General features: G+C 41.0%; 1 protein-coding gene across 1 annotated transcript in view; it reads left to right on the top strand.

The window, feature by feature from the left end:
- Nucleotides 1-19,019, top strand: part of LCP1 (lymphocyte cytosolic protein 1) — a 42,979-nt gene that overhangs the window by 1,997 nt on the left and 21,963 nt on the right. The window contains exons 2-5 of the mRNA XM_019529916.1: nt 10,468-10,554; nt 14,596-14,750; nt 16,132-16,261; nt 18,843-18,975. Of these exons, the coding sequence (XP_019385461.1) occupies nt 10,491-10,554; nt 14,596-14,750; nt 16,132-16,261; nt 18,843-18,975 (482 nt within the window). The 5' untranslated portion in view covers nt 10,468-10,490. The remainder of the gene's footprint in view (nt 1-10,467; nt 10,555-14,595; nt 14,751-16,131; nt 16,262-18,842; nt 18,976-19,019) is intronic.

The following is a 19,019-nucleotide window of genomic DNA, read 5'->3' as shown; positions in this document are numbered from 1 at the left end:
AGGGCAGGCCCTATGAGGAGAGGCTACGGGACCTGAACCTGTTCAGCCTCCACAAGAGAAGGCTGCGGGGGGATCTAGTGGCCCGTTACAAACTAGTCAGAGGGGATCAGCAGGCATTGGGGGAGTCCCTGTTCCCTCAAGCACTACTAGGAGTGACAAGAAATAATGGTCACAAGCTGGTAGAGGGTAGATTTGGGCTAGATGTCAAGAGGCACTACTTCACTGTCAGGGCAGCTAGGATCTGGAACCAACTTCCAAGCAAAGTGGTGCTGGGTCCTACTCTGGGGGCCTTTAAGAGGAGGCTAGATGTACACCTTGCTGGGGTCGTTTGACCCCAGTACTCTTTCCTGCCTTGGCAGGGGATCGGACTCGATGATCTGCTCAGTTCCCTTCCAACCCTACTAACTATGAAACTATGTTACACAAAACTAGTGGCCAAATCTTGCAGTCTTTTAAGTCTCAAGTGGTCATTGATGTTAATGGGAATTTCTCTCAGTGGTGACAGAACGGCAGGTCTGCCCACTACCTGTTGCAAGCACCAAATAAAGAGACATGAACCAGTTGAAGTTGGGAAGTTCCTGAGTATGTGGAGTGAGGCGGGTATTTCTGCACAAGGGTGTGAGTGAAATGAGTATTTTTGCACAAGGGTGAGCTGTGTGACAGAAAGCTCTGCCCTTGCTACCATGGTCCAATTTACTTACTAAACTCTGAAGTCAAAGGAAATGGTAACTATAGCACAGAAAAGAAAGGTGGGGGGGGAGAAGGGACATCTTCTTGCATTCATTTTTAATAAAATATTTCTATTAAAATCAAGTAAGAGTTCTGAGTGTTCCAGTGGAACAAAACCAAGTCTTTCTTCTTTCCTTCCTGAAGACCAGTGTAAAATTGAATATGTTTTATCATGCTGCTGAATTTTAGACCTAGCTCCCTAGTACAATGGGGAACTGAGCTTAAAATTCAGTGGTGAAATATGAAAATGTTAAAGTTAAATACAGCTCTTTTGAAGGAAATAGAAGGTACTACTACATTTTGGTTAAAAAATGCGCTTACTTTAGAAAAAATGTTAGTACAGTGAGGGGATGGGACACAGGCAAATTAAGAAGTGCTTTGCCATCAGAATTCTCAATGAGTAATTCATCTACTTATCCACTTCATACACAGCTGCACAACCCACTGAAATCCTGATACAATATGCAGAAAATATTATCAAAAACCAAGCCTCACTTAGCATGCTAAATCCTGCCCTCCCATGTTACAGAATAGTTAGCTCAGCATTGGTCATTCTGCATGAAACCCAGGCACTTTATAAATAACAAAGAGGAAAACTTGAGGCTGGACATGTAGAATAAATTGTTTCCAGAGAGAGAGAGGGAGGGTTTGGAAGCATGACTGTCATCTTTTAAAGTACTGAAGTGTTGGTAATAGATATTATCAGGAATTTATCCTTTATTGTGGGGATGAACAATTGTGGTAGTGTCCAAAATGTGTGAAGCACTTTCAAAACAAGGGGAAAGACAGTCTTTGGTCAGGAGAATGTATAATCTTTATGACAAATGCTGGCTAGAAGGTGGGAAGGGAAAAGAAATGAAACATGCAAGCAGGGCTTATCAGGGTAGTGATGGGTGTGTGGCAGTTTTGCAAAAATCTAGTTGGTCTAATAAAAAACCTCTACCACCAGTTCTGATTCCTTTTGCCTCTAGTCTAGACCAATACGACTGCAACCTGGATACCTGACTCCTTACTTACATGGTCTTTGTTGTTTTTCTTGTCCTTCTTCAAAGCAATAGCTATTATCTTCCTTTTTCCTCCTTCCCCCCCAGCCTTCTACAAATCAACCTTTCCACCATTCTCCCGTGCTAAATCACAGATGTAGTTCCAGTGTCCTTATTGTCATCTTCCTTCCACACCAACAAACAGTTTATTCATTAATTAAGGGAGATAGATAAGCAAGTCGTTGATTAGATCACTTAATTTCTTAAAGACAGCACAGAAGTGAATCTTCAAGGGGGATTTTTTGTGGATAGAGCCATCAGGGGAGAGACAGCAGAGGTGACTGGGCAGACAAAGAATGCATTGCTGAAAGTACTATTGGATTAGAGAGGCCAGAATAGGTGAGGTGATAAAAAGAAAAGCAGAAGTATGGAGGGTGTGAACAGGGCTTGAACAACAAGCAAAAGGCACCTTTTGTTTATTTAATGAACAGTAACTGCCTGGAAAGATATAAAGATCATATTTTGGAAGTAAACACAGGGACACTAAAATCTAACTAAACTAAAATCTAACTAACTAAATAACTAAAATAACTTAAAAGACATTAGGTAAGCTTTGTGCCTAATGTGACAAAGTCAAACCTGAGCTCTCAAGAGAAGCTTTTTCCAGTTCCAGTGCTTTCAGGATAGTTGAAGGATCCTCCTCTGTCCTAACTTCTGCTTGAAGGGTTCTAGTAACTCCTAACAGCCTGTAGGAGGATAATATTACTGCTGGATATCGGCTGGAATGGCCCATGTCCTGAGTTTCAGTTGTCATGTTGTCAGCAAAAAATTAAAACAAAAAACAGATTTTACTCTACAGCCCGATGTAACATTAACCTGTTCCTGAGAACACAAAGTGAGCTTGTAAGAGAGGTGGAAACTGAGTGTGTGCACAGTAGGCCTGCGGACTGTACCCTGTTAGTAGTGCCTCAAACCACACTCTGACCAATGGGAGTTTTGAGGGTTGCAGGGGGAAGTAGGATATCCATGGTGCCTTGCACAGTAATCTGGGTGGGATGCTGCCTACTCATAAGATACTCTGCACCTTTCTCAACATGCCTTTGGCTTTGTGGCACTATTTCCCAGTGAAAGCCCCTCACTATGGTCAGCTGAGAGGACTAATGAACATGCCATGCTATTCAACTCAGGGAAACGGGTAGGAGTGTTATTCATTCTTTTACTGGACCCAGTGTTTGATTCTTCAATGTACTTTTACAATCTTGTCCACTCACATTCAAAAGGAGTCCCAGGCAATGTCCAACTGCAGGTTAGGGTCCTAAAGAGTTATAGATCTTCAGAAAATAATGCAAAATATGATACTATGCACTGTAACATGTTACTCATTTCTGCTTCAGTGGGCTAATGACTTCAGCCATCTGGCTACCACACATCGTTTTAAAGCAGAACTAACTCCCTGCTGAAATCTGTAAGGACTTCTGATAAAACAGTGTGGCTTTAATATGTCCCTGAAAGGCAAAAGGCCAGGTAGAGGTGCTCAATCAGAGATGCATAAGCTTTCATGAGCCACAGCTCACTTCATCAGATGCTAAGTTTAACAAAAACTATTTGAAACTTTATGTCAGATTTGGAGAATGGCTTTCTCCAAACCAAAAATGGAAACATTTTCAGAAAAGTCAAAGTGTTTTGTTTCAACTTGTTTAATTACAGAATGCTTCATTTTACATTTCAAAAAATTAAAACGTTCATTTTTTTCATTTAAAAAGTAATCAAAATAAAAAAAAAGAATGATGAGAAAGTTTAAATTATTCAAAAATAAAACTTGTTCAAGGCAAACTGGTTTTGAGTTGATCGGAAACACGGGGATTTTTTCTTCATTTATGTTTCTGTTTTCCTGCCAACCTGAAAAGCACATTATTCACCCAACTCTGACAGGATATGCTTTATTGATTGTCTCCATGGGAAACTAATTTGATGGATTTAAGGTGTGCAAGTACATTATTAGCATGTCTACAGCCATGTACATCTACTGGCCAAAACTTCCTATGGGATCAGAAGTTAGTACTACAGCCCAGTAGTGTTGTGGCTTTTGAATGGGAAAGAGGACTCCCTTCCCTGTAACCTCAGGGGAGTTTTACTGAATGAAACCAGTTTCCTCAAGCATAGACTAGGACTTGGGATTTGGCCTTAAACATTTCATAGTTTCATAGTTTCTAGTTTCTAGGGTCGGAAGGGACCTGAGCAGATCATCTAGTCCGACCCCCATATTTTATATTGAAAAACAATGTCTTATACAGAAAGTTTATGAAACTAAGACTTGTTCATACTCTTAACAAGCAATGCCAGGTTGTCTTGCTAGCAGAGATGATTATGTCATTTTAGTGTGGTCATTTCTGATTTCCATGGACTGAAATAAATGTACAAAGTAATTTGATGCACTGTCTTTACACGTCTCAGTAGCTACAATCAAAATTGGAATTGGCTGCAGGCAAAATGAATATTTTAGGCTATGCTGTAACTGTGTTAAATATTTTTTGCTAAACATCTGCAACATAGGTTTCCTTTCTCCATTACTGCTTTAAGGATGTTGATTTTAAAGATGTTTCAGTTGTTTTGAGGAACCTTTAAGCCACATTTTTGTGGTTTATGGCATTGATTCTTCTTTTAGGATGAGATCAACTAAATAATTTCTCTTTTTTTGCTTTCCTCATATGTAATAACCAAACTAAACAAAACAGAAAGGAACAAAATGGTTTCTACAGTTTTTGTAAAACTGATTTCAGTAGTTAGCACTTCTAATGGCCAAAAGCTTACATGCTACACCCTCTATTCCATACAAAATATGCAAGTACGATATTTAAGCTGAATAGAAAGTGTGAGCATAGGGATGATAGTTAAGTCAACAGACATACAGAAGCAGCCATGGAGACAATGTATGTTATGTTCCATTGTTAGAGTGAAGTATTGTAGGAGAAGAATGTCCTATCAGTAGGGTGACCATATGTCCCAGATTGGCTGGGCCACTCTCGGATTTCATAGACTGTCTCAGCATCTTGGCTGTTGGAGAAAATTTAAGCAAATGTCCCAGATTGGTGGGAACCTGGGAACTTTGGGGTCCAGTAGGGGTGTGTGTGCATGTGGGTGTGTGCACATGCCTCCGGTACCTTTCCTCCCATTCTGGATTTCCCTAAAATAATTATGGTCACCCTAAGAATCAGGGGCCTTCTGAAGAGTATTAGTTAGATGGATGTGAATTAGGATGATTTAAAGAACATGAGGTAGGAGTGGAATGTGGTGAGGGAACTGTTGGTGAAAGAAGAAAACAGAAGTGAAAGGAAAGGGAGATGTTTTATTATCGAGGCAAATAGGTTTTTTTTTTCTTCTTTCTACTGCTTTATTTGTTCTGTTTTGCATGAATGCTGAGCTTCTAGCTTCTAAACCATTTAGAAGTGTCTATACGAGGAGAATATCTGTATCTGTGATTCAAAGGACTCACCCAGTCTTCTCCCTCATTCTGATGCTAATAATAAACCCCAACAGGCAAAATGTGCATGGAAATTTCAACTATCCCATTGCTGGTTGAAATGGGTTCTTAAAATATGCACATAGGAAAGGTAATGGCTGCCTCTAGAAATCTGCCATTTTACTTCAAGATAAAAGTTCACCTTTTGCTGTATGGATATATTTAATAGATTTCATAGACATTTGGGATGGAAGGGACCTCAATAAATAAAGAGTTTCATTGTACTTACTGCCTAAAATAAAGCTTCAACTATATGAAACAAGATATTTTAAGTAACTATTTTAATACAAATCATAAAATTGCTCAGGTTTTTAATGCCTTTACTATTTACCAGTATTACTTGTCATTACTTATACTGCACTTTGACTGCAGACTTTTTTTGCCAAGAAGTACACAATAACTTATGAGATACAGTTCTTTTCAGCTTTTCAAACTGGTTTTAAAATCAAAAGAAATGAAAAAGTATCAGTTCTTCTGTGCCTCAATTTAGTGGTAAGAAAGTGCATTTCCGTTTTGAGACTGTTATTTCTGTTCTTCCATTATGTCCTCAGTTGGAAATAACTTGTTATTAGATCTTTTAAAACAGAGATATAGCTGGTTCTTTTGGGGATGACGTCAACTGAAAAGCAGATAAATTATCCTCTTGTAATGTATTATTTTGGCCAACACAGAAATGAGGAGAATGTCTTACAGAAGCTATTTCAGCATGAATTTGTCAGCATTCTATGCACACAGAGTGCGAATGAGAAAATAAATGCACACATAAACCAACATTCTGATGTGGCTACAAAGGAAGGAAGAATATATTTGCACAACCTGATCTTTTGCAATACTGGTGTGTATGCTCCTTAGTGGACAAATAAAAAGGCTGGAGCCCAGACCCAGGTAACATATAATCTGTCTGCCCAATTGTCATCTCAGACTCAGGTCCACCATCATAGAGCAGGGCTGGCCCCTCCCCTCTGTTGCCCTACTGGAGCTCGGCAGTCTCTACAGACATCTGCCTGGCTTCTGCTCCCCATTCCCTCCTTGCTCTGTGCTAAGCAGGCATTCCCTCGTCCCTCACAGACAGTTCAGCATTAGCTAGCAGACCACACACTGGCTACAGTCAGTGCTGTGGGAGATGACAGAGGCAGACAGGCTTTTTGGAGCTATTCAACAGGTAATGTCCTTCCTTGGAAAAGCAGTTTAAAAACTGTTTGCTTCCCCACCTCTGCCACCACTCCTTGCTAAGCAGGAATTCTCCCCTCCCCTCTGCTTCACAGAGGAGGTATCTATGTATTAGCTAGTAGACCACATGCTGGGTCCGTGCTGAATCAACAGGCAAAATCAACAGGTAATGTCCCTCTGTTTTATTAATGGGGCAATAAACACTGAGATAGGGGTGACACTGTTATCTTCCCTCTCACCCTCAGCTTGCTTGCCTGTCAGTTTGCTGCAGACAGAAGCAGGGAGAGAGATTGATGATACAGATGCATGCACAGCCCACACTCCCTTTGCCTCAGTGCTAACTGGGGCCTGGGGGCTGGCAACACTCCCACCCCTTAAGCAGCCAGTTGGGAAGAGCCTGGGACTACAGGCAGGCAGGCTTACATCCTCCCTAATCAGAGCCTCCTGCTGGGACCTGGCCACACCCCCTCAGCTCAGCTCTGCAAGGAAAGGAAGGGCTGCTCTAGCCCCCCCTGGCTTCCAGCCTGAGCCACTGCAGGCACATGCCTGAATTTGCTCAGTCCAGAGAGATTGCCTGTACGGTTGGAACCTGGTTCAACCTAGCCAGGTTAGACTAACCTGCACAGATTGAATCAATTCAGGCTCAGGTTTTTTGAATGTATGTCCCTAGCCCTTAGGAGCTCTAATCCCACTCTTTACATTGGTGTTGTATTCTCAGACAAGCCATTTAATTTCTGTGTTAGGTTTTCATATCTATATATTGGGGTTGATAGTATTTATCTGAAAGGGGTGTAATCAAAATTACAGGCAAACTTGTGCCATCACTGGTCATTAGGTTTTTCTGCTTCAACGATCAGATTCTTCCCCAGCATATGGAAGTACAGTTATTTTTGCTTCAGGAGAACAACTTACATGGGTGGTAAATTGACCCAAATGACTGTAAAACTGCTTGTAATAGGACTGTTATAGGATACAAGTACTATTATTGTTGTTTTTGTTTTCTATTGATATATGGCATAATCTTACTATAAGTCATATTGCATGTTGCATTGTTTGATTAAACATCTAGGTTGAACAGAATAATCCTACACTGGAAGAGAGATTAATGATCTGACCAGCTAAATCTTTTTATGATTTTGTCTCTCATAGGTCACTAATTGTAATAATGATAAATAGTATTATGTACAGTGTTACAGTAGAAGTCAGACACCCTGTTGTACTAGGTAGTATAGAAATACAAGCACACAAACTTTGACCCAGAAAGGCTACCATCTCTTGCTATGCTTCTTTGTGGATGTTGCTTCAGGAAAATGTGAGCAAACTGCCCCAGCTTTTTATCTTGATGAAGCCATCTTTTACTACTGATCTGAAAATAGCAGAACTAAGGCAGATAAATGGCAATGCAGTAGAGACAGAATGGATGGAAAAACTACCTGTATTTCATTGTCTTTGGCCTATTTTTAATCCATCTCCATAAATAGCCTTTCTTCTACACCACACTTAGTCACTGTCTAAATCAATAGAGAAACTCAAGAAAGCACTAAAAATAAACCTGCAATTCAAATACACAGTAACTATCATACTAAAGGATTTCTAGCAAACTTGTCATACATAATCTTCCATTTTTCAAATCCACCATGACAGCTTTTACAACTTTGTACAGATTTTCCACTTAGGGTATCTCTAATGAAATGATGCTTTTAAATGTGCAGTAGTGTTTTTCTAAATTTCCTTTTATTGCTTTGTTAAAGAACATTGTAACTTTGGCATCCACCTGCAAAGGCCTCAAACTCAAGCCTGTATTCTGTTTCATTCTATCCTGTTCTGGTTTTTTAATAATCATGTTTTTATCGGCTTAAACAGCAATCAAGAATGGGGAGACATGGGGTATTTGACTGTCCCTGAATAATTTATAGTCTAACTCAGCAATGGGCAAAATAGACCAGTGGGCCAGATTTGGCCCTCCAAGGGATTCTGTCTGGCTGGTGGCAGGTCCCTTGGTTCCACCCAGCCCAGGCATAGGGAGCAGCCCAGGCTGTGGCACATGCAGCCAGTCCCACCACCTCCAGTGGCTGGACTCACTTTCTGCCAGTCTGGTGGTGGCAGTCATTCTGGATGATGCCTCTGCTAGATCTGGCTCTGCTGTTCAGGCACCCTGGCCTGTCTACCCTGCACCCACTGCTGGAGGCAGGACCCATGTGGCCACGGAGCATGACCGGGCAGATGGGTTGGGCTGTGGGTGGGTGGGGAACAGTGTCTGGGAGCAGGATGAGTGGGTGGGGCCAGGATCATGGGATGGGATCTTGGGGTAGTGACTGTGCAGAGTGGGGCCCAAGGCAGAACCGCAATCTTCTCCCTGCAAGTCTCAGTGATGGGCACCAATTCCGCAGGTAGAGGTGTGTGGGGAACAGACTGCAGCTCTACCCTGGGTCTGGGCCCCATACTGTCACTGCCCCACAATCCTGGCCCTGCTCAGGTGTCCTGCACCCAGATGCCACTCCCTGCCGCCCACAGCCCCATCCCATCTACCTGGCTGAGTACAAGGTCCCTTAGGGAATTTTGGTGAGCTGTTGGGAGTGGGAGCAGGTCAGGGAGTAGAGGGATGCTGATCTGGCACAGCGGGGTGTTGGGGTGCTGATCTGGCCTGCAACAGCTCACTAAAGCTCCCTAACTGCTAGCCAAAATAATTGTCCACTCCTGTTCTAACTAGACAAGACAGACATAGACTGGGAAAAAATGTGGCATATGATCCCTTAGAACTTTCCGGTCATAAATAAAGAGATGTGACAACTACCTGTCAGATGGGAAATTAAACCTTCCCCCTCTATCCTAACCTCCCAATGATGTTGGAATAAAGTATAGGGTTTGAAAACTAAGCCTTCTTTGCATTGCGTGGGTGTGCTAAGGAGGGAAAAGGGTACCAAAACATTGCTTGCTGTCAGAGTTCACCCATGAAGTAACAGGGCCACAATTCCAGCCTAGAACTCAGGAAAGCGCTGATGGGGTCCCTGCTGCTACACTTGCATGTGACCCTCACCCCCTCAGGACACATTTTGCTAGCTGGCAGCCCCTCTGCTTCTATGCTATATGATGGGTATATTCATTAGGTAAAGAAGCTGTTCCCCACCGGAGCAGCAGCAAAGTGAATTCAATCATGTGTTTTCTTTCAAATATCTGAGTCACCTTGACCTGCACTTGCAAGGCAGCTTTGGGAATTACCAAGTGTCCAGCATTATTCTTTTCTGTCACTCTGTTGCGTACCATTCACAGGTTAGCTAGGTTAAGTAGGGGCAGGATTTAGCTCTTAGGTTAGTATCATAAATACTCACCAGCCTAGAGAAGCATCTGGAACAGGGTTTGGCAAAACAGCATTAATCAAGGGGAATTACATACAGAAAGTCTTCTCTTAGTTGCATGACTGACTGGCAGGGGAGATACCATAAGGTGGTTTTCAGCCCAGGTGATTTTACTTACTTGGAAGGGGAAATACCCTTCTTCTTGGTCTTGAATGACTCAGTGTAGCTCTGTGACGGCCATCCCTTGCACTATGGGCAGACTGACCCCTGCAAGAGTCTACAAATGCCTCCAAATGTGAGGATCTAGGGTACACAATTTACAGTGATGGAATTGCTCTCAAGTTTTCCCTCTAGCTTGTTCCTTTGGCCTTTTGGCTAGGGGCAAGTGAAACTAGTGGGCATTTGAACTCCAGGCCTCTGGGCTTGGCGTTTGCATGTAGGATGCCTGCCATGGATTTGGGAATATTTGACACTCCAGGCTGAAGAGTTTGGGAGGTAGGATTCTTGCCGGTGGTGGCACCACACAGATTTGAACAATTGAGCTCTACTTAGCCAATAGAATTTGGAAGTCATTGGCTGATTCAGCCTGAGACATGAAATTAAAAATAAAAAGACTGACTTCACACAGAAAGAAGCTGTTGTAAGCAATAAGGAATGGTTCACTGACCTTGTGCTATTGTGCTGTTTCCAATTTTGAGGTAAAATTACATGGAACCCCTAGTGATTAAAAAGAGAAAAGCATCAAATAATAATATATGTCTTTTAGCAGGCTGGTCATTCAAAGAAGTAAAGATGGCATCAAGTCACATCTCAGAGGAGGAGATGACAGAGTTAAGAGAGGCTTTCTGCAAAATTGGTGAGTACATTTAGCATAAGAGGCATTACAGAAGATTATATTATATTGCATCCTACTGTACTGAGTAGCTTCAGTGTAATGCCCCACACTTAAGTGTGATTGTACAACATCATAGTAAACCTTATACAATAGCAGAGCTTTTAATATAAAACCACTGTATGCTTTTTCTCTAAGTACAGCACTGGCATCCCTTTGCTGGAAGAGGATACTTGACTGTTAAGACTAAATTGTATGAAATAATTTGAGCCTTTTCTAAAACCAAAGCATGAAATATTTAAAACCATTTCCCTACAAACTTTATTTATTCAAGATAAATTACTCAAAAGGCAATAAAGGGTTTTCTTGTTTAACATGGCATATTGACTCAGGAGGGAATGAAACAATACACAAAATTAGTATCTCAAATGCACACTCCTTTTGGGCTTTAGCTCAAATTTTGAATTCAGTCTGCCATTTTTTAACCTTTCAGGGGCCCAGTTTACTTTTCAGTGCTTACACAGATCCAATCTCTTTCTCTCTAAATTCCAAGAATATGCCTTTCTATTGCCCACAAGCCAGTCACTCATTGCTTCTTTTAGTTTCTCTAAGTTCAGATCCTGGCTTCTCTTTCTATTTCAGTCATAAGAAATTAATTAACAGCACCTTCAGCAATGCCCTATTTATTCTATACTTCTCTTTATAAAAGAAAGCTTGAATTTTAGATTCTTTTGCTATATATTGCAGATGGCAGGCTCAATTTCCAGCTCACCACCCAGAAAATCTACAAAGCACAATTTAGGACACTTTATACACGGAGAATACAGGATGGTTTAATACAAACTATAGAAGAACTAATTTTTTTTCTATATCAAAACCATGAAATCCAAATACTCTGCTTTCAGAATAAGCTCTTCACTAAGAAATCCCTTACAGATCCAAACAGACCTTGGTACAATGAACATCTCATTTATAAATTCATTAGACTTAAGCAATTTTCTGGGCCGGGCTACTAGTGGCCAAACACTGGTGTGTATAAAAATCCTGTCAATGTCTCTAGAAAAAATGGGAATTAATAAAATAAGGTAGTATGGTGGGGGGGCAGAGGGATGGGAAGCATACTTCTCTGTTAGAATCATAGAATCATATAAAGTTAGGGTTGGAAGGGACCTCAGGAGGTCATCTAGTCCAACCCCTTGCTCAAAGCAGAACCATCCCCAACTAGATTATCCCAGCCAAAGCTTTGTCTAGCTAGATTTTGAAAACCTTCAAGGATGGAGTTTCCATGACCTCTGTTTGTTTGCCTACTATTGTTACAAATAACATGCAGAGTTACCATCCCTGAAAAAGATGGTAGAAATACCACTAATGTGCTCCGTTTTTATTCTTTTAGTTATTTTTTGCACTTGGTAGTACTTTGTGTTAGTTTCGCAGCGTCCCCTATAGGGGCAGTGAAATTGTAAGTTTTCTGATTTATTTCTGGTGGGGTTTACACACCAAAAGGGAAGAAAAGACTGTTCTAAAATGATGGCAATGTCAGTGACATACTATGAAACAGATGTATTGTGACACTGACTGAGTAGGACTATCAGAGTTAGCAGCATCCCATATATGCGCACAGTTTTTGAATTCTTTGTAGGTTTGGCCCTATGAAGTTCTATGCATCTCTGGGAAAGCGATAAGCGATGGTAGTGGCCATCACAGGCCCTTAACTATGATCTAATTTCTCTCTCTTGCTATCCCCTATTTTCCAGCTTTTTAGCATGTAAGTTATAATTATTTAGACTCACTGAGATAGAATTAATCAGAAACGACATGTAGGAGAGAGTCACTTACATGCCAGTATCATTGCATCTCTGCCCTTTTAAGAATTATTCCCATGGACCATATTATCTCCTCAGAACTCACACTCACATTTCAGATCTTAATAAAATAATACAATAAATGAAAAGTAAATGTATTTACTGAAAATACTGTGAGTTTAATATACCATATTTACTCAAATATAAGATGACTGTGAATATAAGATGACTCCCAATAATTAGATTATATATATGGAAAATGTATACATTTGTTATAATTTTCCAGGTGTAGAATTGGAGGTTCAGCATGAATTTATCCCCCTTTCACTGCTACAGCAGAGCATATAACTCTGGAGGGTCAAGTAGCCCCTTTGCCCTCTGCCACCCCCACCTACAAATAAACATACCTGTAGTAATTTGCATATAGGGTACCCATAGACTTAGATCATCCAGAATTGATGCAGTTTATCTCTTTTGAAACTGCTGCAAGTTTTCGCACAGGTACTCCACAGATACATTTTTCGGCAGCAATTCTGTAGTTACTTGTACATAGTACAGATTATTATATATATATTTGGCCTTTGAAATTGTGTGTGTGTGTGTGTGTGTGTGTGTACACACACACACATATATATATGTATATATATATATAAAATGTCAAGGGATAGATCAGTTCCAAATTCAATTGTGCAAAGCCCAATAATCAAGTTTAAAAAATCGACTGAGGAGAACTCAGTCATCAAGTCTGTGTGGCTCTACCACCAGGCAAGTATCCTTCTTCCCAGACCCATCAGTCTGGGGCTTCAGATACTCCACAAATCCAAGCAAGCACCCTGGAGGCCTTGGGGTTCAGATGTCCCCAGTCTCACTTGATCTTAGCCAAAAGGCCGAGATAACAGTAGTCTAAAGATGAAAGGCTCGTGAATTACCTTATAGGTCCCTGGGTTGGGCCCCAGCAGAGATAGTAGCATTTCACACCATTGTGACCCATGTTAGGGACAAACATTCAAAAAGCCTGAGCCTGAATTGATTTGGAGGTGGATAGACATTCCCTTTTCATTCCAGAAATGCAGGCACATTCTAACAGTAGCTCAGGCTAGAAGTTGGGGGGCACTAAAGCAGCCCACCCTTCCCTTACATAGACCTAAGCTGAGGGGGGTGGCACTGAGTGATAGCTCAGTGTTTATCAGCCCGTTAAGAAAACAACAGAAGGACATTACCAGATACCTGTTGATTCTGCCTTTGTCCCATGTGCCACAGCTTGGAAGTAGCCAGCATGTGGTTTACTACCTAATGCTGAGAGGTGTCTGTGAGGGATGAGGAAATGCCTGCTTAGCAGATAATGGGGAGGGGAGGAGTGGGGAGCAGAAGCCAGGCAGATGCCTGCAGAGACTGCAGAAGCTGCAGCCAGGGAGCAGAGGGGAGGGGCCAGCCCTGCTGTGGAGCAGAGAGCCCTGCCCAGCCCAGAAGCATGCTGGCATGCTGGGGGAGTCTGATTTATCTTAAACCAGCAAGGGGTCTGGGACAGATATTGCATAAACTGGTTTGACCCAAATTAGTTAAGTCAGATACTACATTCAACCAGGTTTATCTCAAACTGGTTTCAACCATTTTCATACTGGTTTATGTGAACTGAACATCTGTTCTGTTACAGATTTAAACCAGTTTCTGATCACTTAAACTGGTTTATGTGTAATATCTGTCCCTAGCCCCAGTAGCTCAGCACTGGTATTGCAGTACCTTCAGGCCTGGTGCCAGTTCCCTCCTGGAGGAGCCACTGCCTATTTTTTGAAAGGCCACACACATGTGCACACATACCCCCCCCAACACACACATGGAGTTACCGTGAGTATATTTGCCTCATGTGGGCCATGTATTTTATAATCTTGCTCAGTGTTGGCTGCATTTAATCAACTTTATTTCCATTCAGATTCCATTAGTGAGCACATGCTGCCTTTAGCAGCAGTTTAATGATAGACAATGTATTTAATGAGGTTTCCTTGTATGCTAATATAAGATGAGGGTTTTTTCCCCCAATGTTGACTGCGGTGGGGGAAACCTCATCTTATATCTGAGTAAATACCGTATATTCTTTCATTTGCACTGCTAATGTAAAACTATATCTCTAACCAAGACACAAGTACTTACCTTTTCTGTTTAATTTTCACTATAGTGTCATTGTTTTGATGGAAAAGTCACTGCACATGTTGAAAATTAACATTAAACTGCTGTAAAATCTAAGCAACTCTTTTGTCCTGTACAGATCTTCATGGGAATGGCTTCATCCAAGCTAACGAGTTAACAGAACTGTTTAAAGCAGCTAATTTCCCCCTGCCAGGATATAGAGTGAGAGAAATCCTTCAGGAGAAGCTTGCAGCAGACCAAGATGTCAAGATTACTTTTGATGAATTTATTTCAGTAGGTACAATGTTATGAATACAATGTTATCTCACAGACTGTCCTATAAAAAGAAATGGGAAAAAACCCGTAAGCCTCACCTTCAAAATGACAACTGATCAGGGATTATCTGTCAAAATGACTGACAAAATACACCATCTCCACAAAATTGGCATTTTCTATGGTAAAGTTATGATTTTATTGATTTATTTTCAGGGATCCTGGTTTTCTGATAAAAAAAATTCCCATTTTTAGTTTTTAAAAAAGTAACCCAAAATCCACATTTTCTACGATTAAAATGAAACACCACTAATATATATATAAATATTAGTGGTGTTTCATTTTAAACATGGAAAATGTGGATTTAAACCAAAAATTGGTGTTTGGTTTGGTTTGGTTTTTAAATCAGAGAAAACCAGGATCCCTGTTGATTATTATTCCATCAAGGAAATTGAAATAAAATATTTAATTCTGGGTCTGCTTGACCCAAATCAAAACAGTTTGATTTGGTGAATGGAACCAAAAGCGCACATTCAGAATTGCTTTAACATTAACCTGCATCAGCATAAAGGTGCCATGGTGCTTTCTGAGAGCTGTAGTTGAAATATACCCTGCTGCCATTCCATCCTATGCTCCTGGTTTTTGGCCAGATAACATCTCTCAAGTTGCAGCGTGATCTTTGTATCGTCATTTGAAGACTGCAGTGCATCATGCTAACTGTAGCTTTACAAGGGAGCCCACATCATCCGGAAGGATGAGAACATGAGGCAAGCAAACTACAACTTTCACAGTGCAGCACGACACGTTATTTAGCTGCGGCTGAATGTTGACTTAAAAGGCTTTGACCTGGTTCAGCACATAGAAATGAAATGTCTTGATTCATAAATGTCAAAATGTGCTTCTTTGGTTGAAAGTTCATTTTAACATTTCAGCTTTTCCAGGTTGAACATGTTATTTGAAGAAATTATTTGGCCGGAAACAAATATCAAAGTATCAGAATTTTCTTCCGGAAGGAAACCCAGATTTTCACTCACCTCTATGAAAAACCTAAATTATTTAAATCTCATCTCCAAATTACAAAGCCTGTATTGTCCTAATACTATTTGGCTTTTTTTTCTATGAATTAGATACCCTTTACTTTGCTGCTTTGAAAACAGAAAAAGCTTTCCCACTTTTGCAAGATCAGCCATAAAAGTAAATTCTTGCCTCTGTGCAAAATCCCACTGGAGCAATTATTAAAAGTAATCCAGATTATTTATTCGCTTTGCTCACCTCTGTTCAAAACATAGAAAAAAACATGTTCCCTGTCTCAAGGAATTTATCACCTGAAAGCTTACCATTTTACAGGTCTCATTGTCTTATTATAAGCTTCACATTTTAAAATAAACTTGTGTATTCAAAGATTGTCCATGGCCTGAAGAGTTCAGATGTTGCTAAAACATTCAGAAAAGCAATCAATAAAAAGGAGGGGATTTGTGCTATTGGTGGAACTTCAGAACAGTCCAGTGTTGGAACACAACATTCTTACTCAGGTATGTACAGTCAGGTCATATTGATAGTACTTAAAACTTGATGGTCTCTTGGAAATCATTTCATAATTTACTTGGGTAAAAAACTGCAGCTTTGGTTATATAGAACTGCAGTAACAATGTGGGTGACTTGGATTATACGTACATAACGCAATATGTAATAAAGCTGAGGACGCATAAGAGCAGCATCTTGGCAGAATGCTGTCTCTCCTGTTTTAAATAATCATTCAGCTCTAATAAGGATAGGATCAATGTGGGGAAGTGCTAGATGCATTTTGATAAGCACTGAAATTTTCATGTCAAGAGGAAGTCTTGATTTTGAAGGTGGGGGATGTTTCTGTGTCCGTTAAAACTGCTTCAGGCTCCAGGATAGAAGTTTTGAAGGCACTGAAGTGATTTAGAAATGAAAATTGTATCTTCTTATCTTAGATATCTTCCTATCTTGGAGATCTCAGAACAACAGCAGAATCTCCCAATGCCTGAAGAAGGGTGCTTGTGCCCAAAAGCTTGCAAAGAACCTTTTCCCAACTACTCAGTTGGTCTAATAAAAAATGTCACATCTACCCAAAGAACCTTGCCTGCCTATGTCCTTAGACCAACATGTCTACAACCAATAACCCTGCATCTTCAGGACTAGGATTTAGGTTTTGGCTCTTTTGTGTTTGTGATATCTTTGAAAATGGGTCTTATAGCTAGATACAAAATATTCTTTTAATCATCAAATCAGTTTATATACCAAAAGACACAGAAATGTGACACCTTTACTCTGGAGCATTCTCCAACTACTCCAGAAGAAAAGTGGAGTGGATACACAACACAGAGCATTTGCTTAAGAGGAAGTCAGAAGTACATTTACACCAGAGATAGTTATACTAGTGTTTGCTGCCATTGCCTACCTTTACTCCAGAGTAGCCAACATTGCGACAACATAGTTCCTGAGCAAATGCTATAAACATAATGTGTCCTCCCTTTCCTGTCCCCTCCTCCCCAGGTCGTACAGTGAATGGGGGTGCTGTGGATTAAACTGAGCTCAATACTGCTGCCAGTGTGTTTTGTGGATTTTACTGGACATCTCTCTGAGTGCTCTAGATCCTGATATATGGAGGCACTTAATATGCAGGCCTGGTGGACTCCTAAGCTTCCAAGAGGACTAGGAGTTCAGACAGTCCGCCAGGCTTAGCATTTCTTATTGACTCACTGTGGGTTACACTGTCACTGTCGTCAGTGGTAGGAGAATTTCTTTGCAAATATTCAAATATTTTTACTATTTCTTTGTTTGTTTGCAACTTTCATAGGACCAGGTGATTCCTGGTTCCTTTGCTTTTGGTTTATGTGGAAGAGAGAATGAAGGAGTCTTCTGCTAAGTTATCTCACTTAAGCAGGAAGGACTGTAACTGCCAGGGGGTTGCAACTGCCACTCCTAGGGTCTTCTGGGCTAGGGACAGACATTCAAAAAGTCTGAATTGATTCAATCTTCACAGGTTAGTCTAACCTGCAAAGCTTGAACCGATTTGGAGGTGGCTAGACATTCCCTTTTTATTCCAGTAATGCAGGTACATGCCTTCAGTGGCTCAGGCTAGAAGCTTGGTGGGGGGGATGCTACAGCAGCCCTGCTTTCCCTTCTACAAGGCTGAGCCAAGAGGGGTATGGCCAGGCCCTGGCAGGACACTCTGATGCTCCCCCACCCCTCTCGAGAAGCCCAGCAGGGAATGTTTATCACTCCTAACTCAGTGTTTATCAACCCATTAAGAAAACAAAGCCTTTCTCCATTAGTTCACTTCTTAAACAGCTTTTCCAAAGAAGGACTTTAGCAGCTCCCTGTTGATTAGCTCCAAAACGCCCGTCTGCCTTTGTTGTAGTCTTCATGTGGTCTGCTAGCTAATGCTGAAAGGTGTAGGGCAGAGCTTGGCAGGGAGAAGACAGGCAGACACCTTCAGTCTCTGCTGGAGCTCCAGAGAGGGAGCAGAGGGGAGGGGCCAGCCCTGCTGTGGAGCAGAGAGCCCCACCAGCCCAAAGAGCATGTCAGGATGCTGGGTGAGTCTGGTTTATCTTAAACCAGCAAGGGGTCTGGGACAGACATTGCATAAACCAGTTTGAGTCAAATCAGTTAAGTTGGATACTACACTCAACCAGGTTTATCTCAAACTGGTTTCAGCCATTTTCAAACTGGTTTATGTGCACTGAATATCTGTTCTGTTCCAAGTTTAAACCAGTTTCTGGTCACTTAAATTGGTTTGTGTGTAATGTCTGTCCTTAGCCCTGGTGCATAAACTCCCCCAGACCCACTTCCAGGCAGTCCTACTTACGCTCCCATGAACCAGTGGAGAAGGCCAGCTGAAAAGATGGAATATTACTCCTTGAAGTGTAATAGACAGTTGGCAAAGAGCCTGGAGGTTAAACCTCCTCCAGAGTTACTTTGGGGTTTGGTAGATCCATACTACATCATCCACAAGATGGCCACTTTTTAGTTCTGATTAAATATATGAAACATTATCTTTCCCATACTTTAACTTTTATTTCTAAAATAAGCATAGACATTTTAAGTTGCAAACTCATGTACTTTTACTTACCATTATATTTGCAGAAGAAGAAAAGTATGCCTTTGTCAACTGGATTAATAAAGCCCTTGAGAATGATCCTGACTGCAAGCATGTTCTCCCAATGAATCCAGAAACCGATGACCTCTTTCAGGCAGTTGGTGATGGCATCGTGCTGTGGTAAATAATACAAAGATTTCCTTACAGAATTAGACCTTGCAAAA

Source organism: Crocodylus porosus, unplaced genomic scaffold (assembly GCF_001723895.1).
Source record: "Crocodylus porosus isolate Cpor-Errol unplaced genomic scaffold, CroPor_comp1, whole genome shotgun sequence".
Taxonomy (NCBI): domain Eukaryota; kingdom Metazoa; phylum Chordata; order Crocodylia; family Crocodylidae; genus Crocodylus; species Crocodylus porosus.
Note: the sequence above shows the minus strand (reverse complement) of the source record. Positions and strands in the feature narration are given on the sequence as shown.